The sequence below is a fragment of the Salminus brasiliensis genome, chromosome 5 (genome assembly GCF_030463535.1).
Source record: "Salminus brasiliensis chromosome 5, fSalBra1.hap2, whole genome shotgun sequence".
In the NCBI taxonomy this organism is placed as follows: Eukaryota; Metazoa; Chordata; class Actinopteri; order Characiformes; family Bryconidae; genus Salminus; species Salminus brasiliensis.
The window spans coordinates 39,906,506-39,920,445 of record NC_132882.1 but is presented as its reverse complement, the minus strand read 5'-3'; the positions used below and the strand labels follow the sequence as shown (position 1 = coordinate 39,920,445).

At 40.0% G+C, this 13,940-nt stretch overlaps 3 protein-coding genes across 3 annotated transcripts in view; all 3 read left to right on the top strand.

The window, feature by feature from the left end:
• The window catches only part of dtnbp1a (dystrobrevin binding protein 1a), a 187,409-nt gene that overhangs the window by 81,808 nt on the left and 91,661 nt on the right, over positions 1 to 13,940 (top strand). The gene's annotated exons all lie outside the window — the stretch shown is intronic.
• Positions 99 to 5,805, top strand: LOC140555703 (protein lifeguard 1). The gene is made up of 10 exons (XM_072679005.1): positions 99 to 186; positions 493 to 715; positions 1,681 to 1,759; positions 2,179 to 2,232; positions 2,752 to 2,842; positions 2,943 to 2,980; positions 3,528 to 3,615; positions 5,100 to 5,189; positions 5,280 to 5,327; positions 5,450 to 5,805. Exons 2-10 carry the CDS (start codon positions 499 to 501, stop codon positions 5,597 to 5,599), a joined length of 855 nt encoding a protein of 284 aa, XP_072535106.1. The 5' UTR covers positions 99 to 186; positions 493 to 498; the 3' UTR covers positions 5,600 to 5,805.
• fam8a1b (family with sequence similarity 8 member A1b) lies at positions 6,715 to 13,895 on the top strand. Its single transcript, XM_072679004.1, has 5 exons — positions 6,715 to 7,169; positions 8,165 to 8,285; positions 9,618 to 9,741; positions 9,830 to 9,969; positions 11,716 to 13,895. Exons 1-5 carry the CDS (start codon positions 6,749 to 6,751, stop codon positions 11,858 to 11,860), a joined length of 951 nt encoding a protein of 316 aa, XP_072535105.1. The 5' UTR covers positions 6,715 to 6,748; the 3' UTR covers positions 11,861 to 13,895.

Below are 13,940 nucleotides of genomic sequence, written 5' to 3'. Positions count from 1 at the left end.
ACATTTAGTATCTGTACTGAATGAACGTCCCTGTATAATCACAGGTACTCAGACTGGAGTAAGAGATATTGATTGACGCCAGTAAGCTGGTCAGAGTCTCCCTGGAAACTGAACGGTAGAGAGTAGACTTTGCCCTGCATGAAGCGCTTCAGGAAGTAGAACCCGTGCCTGAGCTGAGCATAAAAGGTAAGGTGGGCACTCTCGTTTCAATTAAGCCTCTTAAACGTCTTCATTAAAAAAAAGTTTGGATTAGACTACTACTTACTTACATAGCAAAAACAAATCAGAAAAATAAATGATGTTCCTAGTGTATATGGGGCTACTTAGTATTTGTAACAGATATCTTTCTTGTGAAACTGAACCGAATGGGCTTACAAAGCATTAATTCTAACCTTCCCCATTGATTTTGTATTATTTGTTTTTAGAAACAGGTATCAAGACCCTGTTATCTGAATGATATTGTCATCAAAAAAAATGACTTGTTTTTCTCAGGCTAACATGGAGAGACCAGCAGTGGCGAGTAGTGACCAGCTTCCCCCTCCCTACAACCTGTCAGACCCCCAACTCTACCCCTATGGAGCAGAAAACAAGACTGGGGTGGTCATCCCTGTCGCTGGTCACCATGGCAACACTGAAATGCCGGACAGCGCTCCTCCGGAGTACACCCAAGCCTTTGAGGATGTTAACTGCTTCTCAGAAGCTGTGATTCGAAGAGGTTGGCAGATTTGTATGAAAATGAAGGTGCCAAATTGGATTCTTTGGAGTGAGAAGTTCGTCTCTCTAAAGAACTTCTTTGGATGGAAGAACTTAAATTAAAAAATTCTTGAAGCAAATAAACATTGCTGTTCTGTGGCATCACCTCAAAAACCCTTTTTGGCACCCTTATTTTTAAGAGTGGATGCTAAAACTAGTGCTGTAGTGCAGTGTCAAGTCATAGATTCCAATGTGAATGATTGACTCAGATAGAGTCTCACACTCATCATTTAATTGAATTCTTTAGAGAATTGACAGTAATAGCTATTGAATAGTAAGCAGTAATTCTGATGTCCCAAGTGGCTCTGTAAGAGTATAGCTCACTTTTAAAGAGATAATGTAGCGAAAAAAATAAATAAATAAATAATCACGATTTGTCACAGACCCCAGACGCAGTCAAACAGCCAAGACATGTTTCATATCTGATGCTTTTTTATAGTTTAGTTTAGAAGATGCTAGGCTAATATTGCTAACACACTGGACTACTTCAAAAATATGTGGAAAAACACCATAGAAACTTATATTTAATATATATATTAATATATTAATTAATTTAAAGTTTACAATGTACAGTTTGCTCCCCAGTCCATATATGAAAACAGCCTGTCTTGAATTGCGCAGTTCTTACTCAAACATTCAAGCTAGAATTGGAATCATGAAAATATCTGTCCCATCATTCAACTCTGCAGAGTTAAGGCTTGATCTGACAGATTACTTTTTTGGTTGTTATTTGGATTCTTGACTGGATCTCAACAGTTTTGTCTCTAGAACACTGAAGGAAGGTGGTCTTAACCACAGCCCTAGTTATGAAAGTATTTCACTTATTCACTCATCAAGTTTGGGTAAAGCTTTTGAACTTCTTTTAGATGAATGATATCATTAGCATGACTGCTAAGCTCTGTCTATGTGTTGTGCATTTATCCACAGCTTTTGTGAGAAAAGTGTACTTGACTCTTGTAGTTCAGTTACTGATAACAGTTGGAGTCATTTGCGCTTTCGTTTACTGGTAAGTAACAAGCTTATCACCACATACCAAGTTAATGATTTGATCACATTTAAATTATTAAACTGTACCAGGGATAGGTCAGTGGTTGGGAAAGGTAACATTCAACATAACAGACACACACATACATATATATAAATTGGATTAGACTACTATATATATATATATATAATATGTTATACAATATGTTATTCTTTATTAATATATATATATATATATATATATATATATATATATATATATTAGTTATTCATTGTAATACTTATTATTTTGTAATTACTATAAGCTATTTGGTATGATTGTGAGCATGTGTGTGAACAACTGCAGTGTGGTCCCACATATGTGGGATATTGGGACCCTTTGGGGTTAAATGCTTTAACCATGTATTCTTAATCAGTGTCATGTTTGTCCTCTCTTTACAGGGATGCCCTGAGAAACTGGTCAAGACACACCCCATGGTTCACCTACTCCATGATGTAATTACTCTAAAATTTTTGTAGTGCCCAGCTAGGCCTGTACCTGGTGGTGGCTAACCGAAATAATATGGTAGCAGACCCCATTGATGGTACAAACTTGTTAAGCGCTACCTACCATTCAGTTATTGATCTATTGATCTTGCTGATCTACACTTTGTTAATACTATATTTTATTGTACCTATCTCTTAAGATTGTTCTAGAAAAGGGGCTGTTGAGCTGCGTTGGTTGAATGTGGGCATTCAACATACAACATACAAAACTGACTATGTGGTACTGCATACATTTTAGAAAGATTTCATGTCTAAGGGGGGAAACACATTTAAAATAATGTTTCAGCTCTCATACATAAGGCGAAACAATCCATTTTAAAAGCCTTCACTCTTTGATCATACAGCAGCATGTTGGGAGCTATAAGCTGTGGACTTTAAATATATTAGTCAGTGAATAGAGGTGATCTTAATGCTTGGGCTATATAATATTATAATATATAATCTTTTCTGTGTGATTTCCTCACAAAGGGCACTGACATTTGTTCTCATCATTGTGCTTTCCTGCTGTGGTGACATACGCCGGAAGGTTCCCTTAAACTTCTTTTTCCTTGGGTTGTTTGTAAGTAGAACAGCAGGACTTTAATGAGCCACACCAAGAACACAGCAATTACATTACATTACAGTATGTTGTGTGTTCTGACCTGTGTGTCTGTTTACAGACTATTACAGAGGGCCTACTGCTTGGATCGGTGACAGTGTGAGTGTGCTGCTTACATATTCAAGCCTTTTTCAATAGTTTTACAGTAATGTAATTACTGTAAAATGACTGTCACCTTTGGTAAAGCTGACAAAAACAATAGATATCAGCCAGTGTACGTCTACCTTAAAAATGATATATTTTTATATTTGCAATGATTTGTTAAGCATGACTAATAAAAATTATATATATATATATATATATATATATATATATATATATATATATATATATATATAGTTCTGCTAGTTACGTTTAAGCTAGCTACGTTTAAGTAGTGCAACTGAATACCTTTTTATATGTGTTTCTCAAGTTGTGTATAACAAAAATACTCTTTTGGGACCATTTTGAAGTTGAAGCTAGCCAGATTCAGGTACAGCTTCCACACAGTGGGGTTAGTTTTAAAGTAATGATACAACATAGTCACAGTGAGAAGAAAACAACATAAAATTCTGGTCATGGGATCAGTACTACCTCTAATCTTAATCTAACCGTAACGCTGAGTTAAGAGTATTCAAGCAAAATTGCTTTGCCTGTTTGTTTTCAGGTTCTACAGTGCGGAAGCAGTGCTGTGGGCAGTCGGTGCTACTGCTTTGGTGTCCTTCGCTCTCAGTGTGTTTGCAATGCAATCCAAGGTCAGTAGCATGAAGATGAGCTGTACTCTATTTTAAACTAGGGAATCTAAACCATGTTCAGTTGTATACTGGTATGTTCACGATGGGCACTGTGAATAACTGAATGGCGTTCTATAACCACCAAAAAATTAAAGGTGGAACACCTACTATATGCTCTGGAAAGGAAAGAGCGCACCATAGGACACAGCAATTTAAATGTTTTAAAGGAAGTCAACTTCTGTATTTTATTTATTTAAAAGTGACATTTTTTGCTATACAGAGCTATTATAATGACATTTGGTTCAGCAGTCTAATGCATTACCACAATGGCCCATGTGGGGGTTTTGAATCCAGAGACATATCGCTTTGCCATCAGCGGCCAGAGTCTGACAGAGCACAATTTTAAAAGCGTTATGGAGCTTATGATTTCAAACTATTAAAATGGCAGCTTAGGTAAATAATTACATTTCTTTAGGTAACTGGTAGGTAGTCACTTGAAATAGAGTATAGTTTAGATAGATTTGTACTTTCATAATAATAGTCAAAGCCAACACAGATTTCAACACACGTAAGCACTTCTGGCACAGTAAAAAATCCAAACAACATAGGGTGTGTGTAGATGGCTGTGAAGAATGTATAAAGAGGACAAAACTGCATACAGTGGTCATCAAAACCATTGGAGTGTTTTTGAAGTGGATGTGCTGGAATCAGGAAAAACTGGGCAAAGAGCCAATCTGAGAATGGTCAAATTGTGATGGCTAGGCGATTCAAAACATCTTCAAAACTGCAGATCTTGCTGGGTGTTCTCAGAATGCAGTGGTCAGTACCTACTAAAAGTGGTCCAAGGAAGGACAACCGGTGAACCGGCATCAGGCTCATTGTTGTGACCCATTGAGGCAGCATCTTACACTTCACAGCTACTAAAATCTTGGTGCCTTCAGAGGTCTTGTTTAGTCTGGGTCAGATGGTTCAGAGCTGTTTTAGCACTAAGCACTAGGGGACCTACATAATATTATGCAAATGGATTTAATGTTGTGGCTGACCGGTGTATGTATTTCATTTACCTATGAACCAAAACATTATGACCTAGTATGCCGTTGGTCCTCCTCACACTGCAGCAGCTTGCTCTATAAGCCCTCTGAAGGTGACCTGTGATATCTGGCACCAAAGCATTGGCAGTCCTTTTAGTTGCAAGGTCGAGCCACCACAGATTGGACGTGTTGTGTCACCAAATCCCATAGGTAAAGGGCACACTAACCACATCGTCCTCATGATTTGAAGGAACCTGTGGGGTGCAATGGAACAAGTCCAATCTTCAGTGGCTTAAAGCTTAAAGCATATTTTGTGATGTCTTGCTGTCAGAAACCACAGGACACCTTCAGACGTTTGGAAGAATGAACTGTTTTGGTGGCACCAAAAGACCAACTGCATATTAGACAGGTGGTGTATGTGCAAACAGCTGTAGTGTATGTGCTCACACTTGTTTACACTCTTTTGGCTTTCAGTGGGACTTCACAACAGCCAGCGGGTCCATTTGGGTAATATGCTGGACACTTGTTTCGTTTGGATTACTCTGTGCTATCATGAGGTCCCAGGTAATTAATATGATGGGCAGCAACAAGTGAATCTGCATTAACCATTCAGTTGAGCATATCTAATTAGCTGTATCTTATTGTCTTTAACAGTATCTGTACATTGCATATGCATCGCTGGCAACATTGGTCTTCTCTATTGTAAGTATTTGTAGGTGATTTTCCTGTTAATTCAGACTGTGTTTGCTGTGCATTGCATTACTGGGTGATAATATTGCAAATATATAAAATATATAAAATAATATTGCTTTGTCTGTCTACAGTACCTGGTGATTGACACACAGCTGATGCTGGGCGGCAAACACAAATACAGCATCAGTCCTGAGGAGTATATTTTTGCTGCTCTGAACCTCTACCTTGATATCATCACCATTTTCCTGATGATACTCCAGCTCATCGGGCTCAGCCGTTGATCTGCAGACAAGAAAACAAATGAAAAGCCTTGTGCGGTGGAAACAGTCAGCAGTTGCTGCACTCTGCAGTTATATGATTCTGTATTTATTTAATTTCCATTGACTTCTTCATGTTTATAAAATTACATGTAGTAATGCAGATATTCCATGGGCCTTTCGGTGTGATGTAAAAACAGGGCTTTATTGCTGATGTACAAAAAAACAAACAAACAATAAATTACATCAGATTTATTATCATGTATGACAGGATTATTCAAACATTTTATTTTAGATTCCAATACATTCATTCAGGTACAGATATGTAAAAGACCCGATCAATATGCACTTCTAAGATCACCTAATCATTATCTGGTGTACTGTATTTGCTCTAATTTAACAGGAATGTATAGTGCTGGCATTTTTCTTAAAACAACATACTATACCTACCAGTCCATTTTTACAGATGCATTTATTTGCATTTCTGTGACTGAGGTTGCATAAAAGACTTTGTTTACAAGTCAAGATACTGTTGTGTACAAGTAAAAAACCCTTGCTAAAATAGGTTTTAGCAGGTAAATAACTATTTGTGCATTTAAATGGTTCTGCTAATTGCCAGGGGTCTATATGCAAAACCACTGCCCTGACTCATCTGAAGGGGCAAGCTCACTGGAGTCCTCCTTACTGCTGGTGTAAACCCTCCACCACTGTTTTGTCCTCTAATCGAAAGCCTAGCGCCATCTGTTGGCCTTTTTGTGATGGTTACGGTAGGTGTTTGGCAGAATCTCTGTGTAGTAAAGTAGGTGAGTCGTGTAACAATGGCTTCTACGACCAATTAATACACTGTTGTCCGGTAGGAGTCTGTGAACACGTAGCTTAATATCAAACAGGCTTCTGTTAGACATATAATGGCCTATTTGTGTGTATGTAGCTAGTTAGTCTTACTACATAGAGAGTAGGGAGCCATACAGGGCACTGTAGTCTCAACCTCCGCCTGTTTTAAGACAGAACCCGTCTCCTGTGCTAGGATTGGTGGACTGCTTGCGAGAACAAACTATTAGCCAATCCTGGCGCTGGACTCGTGATACTTACTAGCCAATCACAGCGTGAGCGGCGGAATACGGGTAGGTTAGCAAAAAGAAAATAACACGTAGGCTTAAGAGCAGGTATGCCATGGCGGACTCCGAACCAAGTGTAAACAAACGAAAGGACGCGTCTTTGAAAGACAGCAGGAGGACTGGAAACGACGAGGAGACGAAAGCCGTGAACAATTACAGCTCGCGTGTCAAACGGGACGTTAGTACATCGGAATATTGCGAAAAACTGCAGGAATGGATGTGGCAGTACTACTGCGGCTACGTCACCTGGCAGAGCTGGGTGGCCGTGTCTGCGTGCTCCTTACCCCCGTGTTTCCCCTTACCAGCAGATCCGTCTAACGGATTCTCAGTCTCGCCCGGTCATGTGTCTACTGCTACCTCTGCTGCTACCTCCTCCGGGCAAAGAGGAGGAGAAGCTCTTGCTACTAACAGCACCACACCTGTCCGGCCGGTCCAGGAGCAGCAGCAGCAGCAGAATGGGAATGCTCCACAGCCAGGTATTGAGTTAGCTAGCTAAAGAACATGGTCGTTTCTTCTTTTAGAAGGAAAAGCAAGGTCAGATATACCTTCTAATGGTGGATACACGCTCACACTAACTTCCAGTATGACTATTCTGGACAAACTATCCAGTACACTCCAGTGTCCACCCTTAACACTTGTCCTGGCTCCTCCAAAGTCCACAATCACAGCAGTGCTTAGAAGGGGTGCTTTTTTTTTTTTTCATAGTCTACGAGTATGACCAAGCTGGTCGACTAGAATGACTACAGCCTGCCCACAAGTGTGACCAGCTAGACAACTAGACTGGTCAAGCTGGCCATGCTGATAGACCGGCTAGTTCATCAAACCTAAACGAACACATACACATATGCTGGTCAAGACCTAAGTTGGTTAACCAGCTTCCCCAGCTGGTTTACCAGCACAAGGTATATATTTTCACCTGGATGACCAGCTAGATGAACACAGTCACCATCACCGACTAGCTTAGACCACCTGAAACCAGCTACCAGCAACCAGCTGATTTTTAAGAAGGTCTGATTTCTTTACAGTGGTGCTGATTTGGTGCCCCTGCTTCTAATTTTAGGCATTTTAAGTAGTAATAAATGGGAGTGTGTGTGCTGCATTTCTACTATAATATTTCCTTTTTACAAATGTTTTTTACAAAAAAAGTCTTCTGTTTTATATGTATGTTTAGTTATGTCACCTCTATCTCAGTGTTCTTCAAATTAAATATGTGAAAATACATAAGGTTTCATAACTGTGTAAATATAATATGACCGTAGCAATATACAATATTTGAGTAATGCCCCAAATGGCTGTGGCTAACAACACTATACCGCTACAGAACTATAGACCTGTAGTGGTGTTGCAGGGAGTTGCCTAATAGGACAAGTAGCCCCCAGGTAAACATGTACAGGCTGTCTGCAATGATTTATTGATCAAGTGAAAAAAAAACTGCTGGCACTGTGACTTACGCTCAGTATATTTGATTTAGGTCGAGAGTATTCAATTCCCTCTCCTCTACAACGATTCCTGGCTGAGATGGTGGATTTCTTTATTCTTTTCTTCATTAAAGCGACCATCGTCCTCAGCATCATGCACCTGAGTGGAATGAAGTGAGTGGGCTTCTCTTCGACTACTTCAGATACATACAAATTGCAGATGATTGTAAAGCAATGGGTTGGTCACAACATCTAATCCGCAGAGTTTTCCATTTACAGCAAATGTAGGTGATCTTATATTTGCTCCTGTAGTTTTGGCCTGCAGCCATGAGACTAATGGAAGCTTTCACCTATTAGCTAAGTATTGAGCATTATATTTATTGGTTGAATCTTGATATTGTTACTGTTATTATGTTGCCTCCTAAGGTCTGCTTATGATGATTGTGTGGCAAAAACAGTGGTAATGCATTTTTACAGGACCATTTTCCAACCTCTCTTTTAGGGTTGGGCGGTATATGCTCTTTCATACCGTCAAATAATTACATGGTGTGCAGTATTACCGAAGGCAAGGAGTAATGCGATCTGTGCAAGATGCACAGCATACGTTTACAAGTAAACACTATGCGCACTTCAGATGAATCATTCAATAAAAGTCTGGCTGACCGAAAGCCCACTTAAAACTTTAGACGAGAATCTTTCATATCGAGCAGCTGTTGTTGAAAGGACAGAAACTGAAATTTAAGTGTGTGTTTTTTTCCCACCCCCCCTGTAGTTTTGGTTTTGTAGCTTCTGTGGTTTTAGTATCTGTTGCTTGGCTAGTGTCAGACAGCTCAGTGCAGCTGCTGTTGACTAACTGAGACGAGTATTGACGATAAATGAGAGAGCAAAGTCAAGTGACTGGTAGTGGGAGTAACAGTCTTTAGCAGCAGTCCTGTGAGTTGCAAAGTCAAGCCGCTGTGGAGCAGACTTGTTCCAGTACATCCCACAGAGGCTTGACTTGAATTGAGACCTGGCGGATCTGGAGGCCAAGACAAGACCTTAAGCTCTTTGTCATGTTCCTCACGTTTGTGTGTCCATTGTGGGTACTGAGATAGAGGTTAGAATGGTCACCCTGACTGTCCTGCGGCCGCACATCCCCATATGCAGCAGGGTGTGATGCACTGTGTTGTGACACATTCATCTCATAACCATCTCGAAACCAACTGGATACCCCCTTACCATCGGCGAGACCTGGGCAGCAAAAACCCTGTAATTGGTCATGGTTTGTCCCTCCCTGCACTGCTGACTAGGAGCCCCCCCTCATAAGCCTTGCTAAGCCTTACCGTTCATCTGGCCAGAACAGTGTGGTTCTTGTCAAAGTTGGTGCAGGTCTTCATGCTTGCCCATCTCTGTTTCATCCTGCCCTGCACGTCTGCTACAAGAACCAACCTCGGTGTAGGTGTTTAGACCAGACGTTAGAAGTGTTCATTTTGAATCTGTTCAAAGACTTTCTCCTGATGTTTGCAGGGATTTATCAAGGTTTGCCATGCACTTCATTGTGGAAGAAATAGACGAAGACACGTCAATGGAGGACCTGCAGAAAATGATGCTTGTAGCTCTGGTCTACCGGTTACTGGTTTGCTTCTATGAGGTCAGCTCAAATGAATATGAGAAAACAAATGCTGTTTTTGTTGCTTTGTGTGACATTTCTTGGTTTGAATATGTGTCTTACTTTTCAGATTGTATGTGTCTGGGGAGCTGGTGGTGCTACTCCAGGGAAGTTCCTCATTGGCCTACAAGTGGTCACCTGTGACACTTCAGTCTTGGTGCAACCCAATCAGGTCCGCGTGGTGCCAGCAACGAACGTCAGTCTGTCTGCGTGAGTTTTGGTGTCTCTTTTATTTATTTATTTATTTATTTTTAATTTTAGATCAGTGAATTGCGGCTTTTGTATAACAGGCTCTGGCCAATTTACGGTAGGCCAATCACAGGGGTGTTACAATGTGGCATTTTTGTAATGAATGTGATGTTGGGACTCTATGTTGAAGAAATTAATATGGTTTAAAGTTATGTATGTTGTTCATTGTTGTGTAAATTGTAAGTATGTGACTTGGAAAAAAATGCTAAAAAGCCTATTTACAACCCTGTTATTTTGCCCTTAAAATGACGCATGCTGGTTCTCCTTTTATGCTGGACTTGAAAATTACAAGCTCTGCTTTAATGTGGCCGCCTAGCATAGTATGTAACCCCTGTAGGAACTTTGAAATTATTGGTCATTATTTTTTACTTTTTTGTAATTATTATCAAATACTGTTGCTGTTCCTCTCATGTGTCTTCTCTGTGTCCACTTGGCATGGTGTGCAGTTCGCTAGCTGAAGAGATCTGGTAGCTGGTCAGCTGGGTTAGCTTTCAGCCTAGCATTCTCTCGCTTTACCAGTGTTCCCACTATGGTAGCAGTAGTAGGTCTTTCTCTCTTCTTCAGGTGACTTAGCATTAGCTTTTAGCCTTTTTAGCCTTGAACGGTTTGCACTAGTGGGCTGGGTGTATGTAGATTTTTGGGGCAAAAATGTAATGAGCCAAGACTGTTGCATAATAGTTTTTGTATCCATATTGGCCTGTTGTACAACTCTCAACTGCTTTCTGTTCTCTATGCGCCGCTGGTGGGGATGTAGGTTTGCTGCCCCAAGTGTATGATGGATAGCCTGCCCAACAAAGTTGAGGGGTTGCATTATCCTTCAACGTCAGTTTTGGATCATTTATTTATGCTACCCTTTTTCAAAGCATGTTTTTTTTTTGCCATATGGTGCAAAATTGAATGCAAAATTCCATTGCCTATTATTGTTAGTTGTCATTGTAAATAGTACATTAATGATTTAATTAATTAATACAAATGAAATTAAATGATTTAATCTTGCTAAGAGAGAACTATATGTCCAAACATTTGTGTAGCACCCCTTCTTATTACTGAATTCAGTTGACACATGTGTTCAAATTTGTGTAGTGTCCATAGACAAGCATTGCCAGTAGAATGGGGTTCTGTAGAGGAGATGCACAGGAGCCTAAGGTTGCCACACCTGATTCCAAGCATGGGCTAGTAGTAAGTTATAGAGCCACCCAACATCGGTATGCGGTCTGAAACTGTTCTTTGAAATGATTTGAGCTCCATCCCACCTCGTTGGGATGAGTGGTGGAGGTGTTTGTGAACCAGAATCGATCACCCCACATGGGGAAACGCCCAACAACTTTGGTGAATCGAGGATGATGGCTGTTTGGCTAATGTAACATATTGAGTGACTTTTCCATGTTCCAGCTCTTCATCAGTAAGTGAATAGTTTACTTTATAGTTTCATACTGTCGCACCTTGTAACTGTTGGCTTCTTATAGCTTTCCTCTGTCCTGTGGCATCAGTTTCTTTCATTTTCAGATCTTGAGAGATCTGCTTGTTTGCTAGTCTAGGTTGGAGTCTTAGTCAAAAGAAAATCTGAGGCTTAGGGTGTCCAAACTGTTCCATAGGCCGCACTGATTGACTGAATGATTGACTGTGCATTAGCAGTTTCTCAAAATATTGTATTTTATGCCTGAGCTCATGCACAAGACTCTATCCCTCTTTTTTCTCCCCTTTCAGGTCGACCGTACGAGCCTTGAACAAGAACTTCTCCATTGCCTTTTTCTTCCCAGCGTTCATCACGCTGCTCTTTTTCCAGCACAACAGAACTGTGTACGATATTGTGGCAGGCACCATTGTGGTCAAGAGAAACAGGCCTAGATGATCTCCTTGGTTGGAAATTATGAAATATGAACCTTCTGAGGAAAAAAATAGAAGTTCAGGTGAGAGAACTGATCTGAGCTGGTCCTGGATCTCGCTGGCACAGCAGGAGAAGGTGACATTTAGGACCTCCTATGAACTGAATGATCAGTAGAAAGTGTTTTGCCTGCAAGTATTTCTCACTCCAGCTACCCAGAGAGAAAAAGAGCTCTTCAAAGACCGAATTGTGTTTTAAATGTGGTTATTGTTTGTAAAGTTTTCTCACTGGATTGCCATCTTTCTCACTCTTTTTATGTTGATTTGCCTAAATTATGTCATAATACATCCAGATTGATATGATATATTTTGTTGCAGAATAATATGCTGATTGCATACAACAAGCATAACTGCATCCCTTCTTATAGATACAAAAAATCCTGACCGTTTTGCCCCTTTACATTTTAAGCCCATAGAGCTAAATGAGTCAACTCCTAGATCCGGTCAACTCCTGAACACTAACTCACAGTAGTAGTGAACTGAGGAGTTTTATGCCTGTAGAAGCTACATCACAGGAGGCTATTTTACAAAGTGGTTGTCAGTAGTTGCCAGATGCCTGAGACATTGTTACTCCATAGTTTTGAGATCAGCTTTCTTAAAAGCTGTTCATAGTGGAGGGGTACATGCCGGGTGTTGGCAGGCAAAGTGGCCCCCCTAAGAAAATACATTTACAAAAAAATTATGCTGATTTATCACTAATTTATTACCATCAGCATTACATAGCAAACCCATTATTTGTTCATATGTATGAATGTATGTACGTTTGTATGTACACATGTGGACAAAATTGTTGGTACCCCTCGGTTTATGAAAGAAATTTCTGTCCAGACCTGTTTCCTGATAATTTTCAAAGCATTTTAATTTATTATTACTTTTGTCAGATTCAAGTTATTTCTGTGACCATTGTGGGTTTTTCTTTCATTAACCGAGGGGTACCAACAATTTTGTCCACGTGTGTGTGTATGTATATGAAATTACCAAACTGTGTTGGATGCTGGCCCTCCAGAACAGGAAGAGATGGATAGTGGTAAGTCTACCTGGGACCTGGGAAGTTTTATTAATCTCTGTATGTGTGCACATGAAAGCAAGCAGGAGTTGAGCGACCAGAAACCAGACTTTTGACTACTTATAGAGGTAGACAGAACACCATCGTGTTCATGCTTACCAGTAAGGAGCACTCCTGGTAGTAACTGGGGAGGTTATAATGGGTAAAATCTCATTGTATAATTGAGACATTTTCTGAAAATAATCAAAAGTCATTTTCTCAACATGTACAACATTTCAATTGTTCTCTCAATTGTTGTAAGATAATAGTGAGTTAAATTCTGCCAAAATTTCCCAAGATAATTTGAGAAAAATCTCAGATCATTAAGCAGGCAGGTGTTCTCCCCATTCATTAGAGAAAAAGCCATGTAATTTTCCGGGACCCCCTAGTAGCGCAAGGGCTAATTTACTTAGTCGGCTAAAAATCGATGACCAGATTATTTGGCAACAAAATGTAAAAGTCGGTTAAATAGTGATGCGCTTCTCAACTAACTAGAAACGGTTCTGGACGTATGTGACCCATGGATTACAATGCAAAGGAACATACACAGTGACATCCCCCTGGTGTGCCAGTGGAGAGTAGAGTTACAAGTCCCGGCTCTTCAATAAAAAGAGCCAATCAGTTTGTTCGGGAGCCAGTACCCCTCTTAAAAAAGAACCAATCAGCTTGCTGATTAGGAATAAAGTCCCGCCCTTCAACTAAAAGAGCAAATCGGGTTGCTGGTTGCGAGCGAAAGAGTGTCGACGATAGTGTGGCGCCGACTGGAACGTGTCAAAATAAAAGTCTCTAACAAACTTTGCAGTAAAATTGCTGCCTTTCATTTGTTTCCTTTTTTTTGTTTGTTTGTTAATCCCAAAATATTATGGGAAAACTGTTATTTTATTGCTGCTACTTTGCACATCCTTGGTTTTAAATTTTGACAGGAAAAAAGATATTGGCATTTTATTCTTCGTTCATATTAGCAGGTTCATTAAAGCAATGAATTTTATTCATCTTTATTTAA

Excerpts from the sequence above, each read along its gene's own strand:
- LOC140555703 (XM_072679005.1), top strand. The coding sequence starts at position 499 with ATGGAGAGACCAGCAGTGGCGAGTAGTGACCAGCTTCCCCCTCCCTAC. Across the intron at positions 2,233-2,751 it reads TGGTTCACCTACTCCATGAT|GGCACTGACATTTGTTCTCA; the intron begins GTAATTACTCTA and ends TTCCTCACAAAG. Across the intron at positions 2,843-2,942 it reads TCTTTTTCCTTGGGTTGTTT|ACTATTACAGAGGGCCTACT; the intron begins GTAAGTAGAACA and ends GTCTGTTTACAG.
- fam8a1b (XM_072679004.1), top strand. The coding sequence starts at position 6,749 with ATGGCGGACTCCGAACCAAGTGTAAACAAACGAAAGGACGCGTCTTTG. Across the intron at positions 7,170-8,164 it reads TGGGAATGCTCCACAGCCAG|GTCGAGAGTATTCAATTCCC; the intron begins GTATTGAGTTAG and ends TATTTGATTTAG. Across the intron at positions 8,286-9,617 it reads ATGCACCTGAGTGGAATGAA|GGATTTATCAAGGTTTGCCA; the intron begins GTGAGTGGGCTT and ends TGATGTTTGCAG.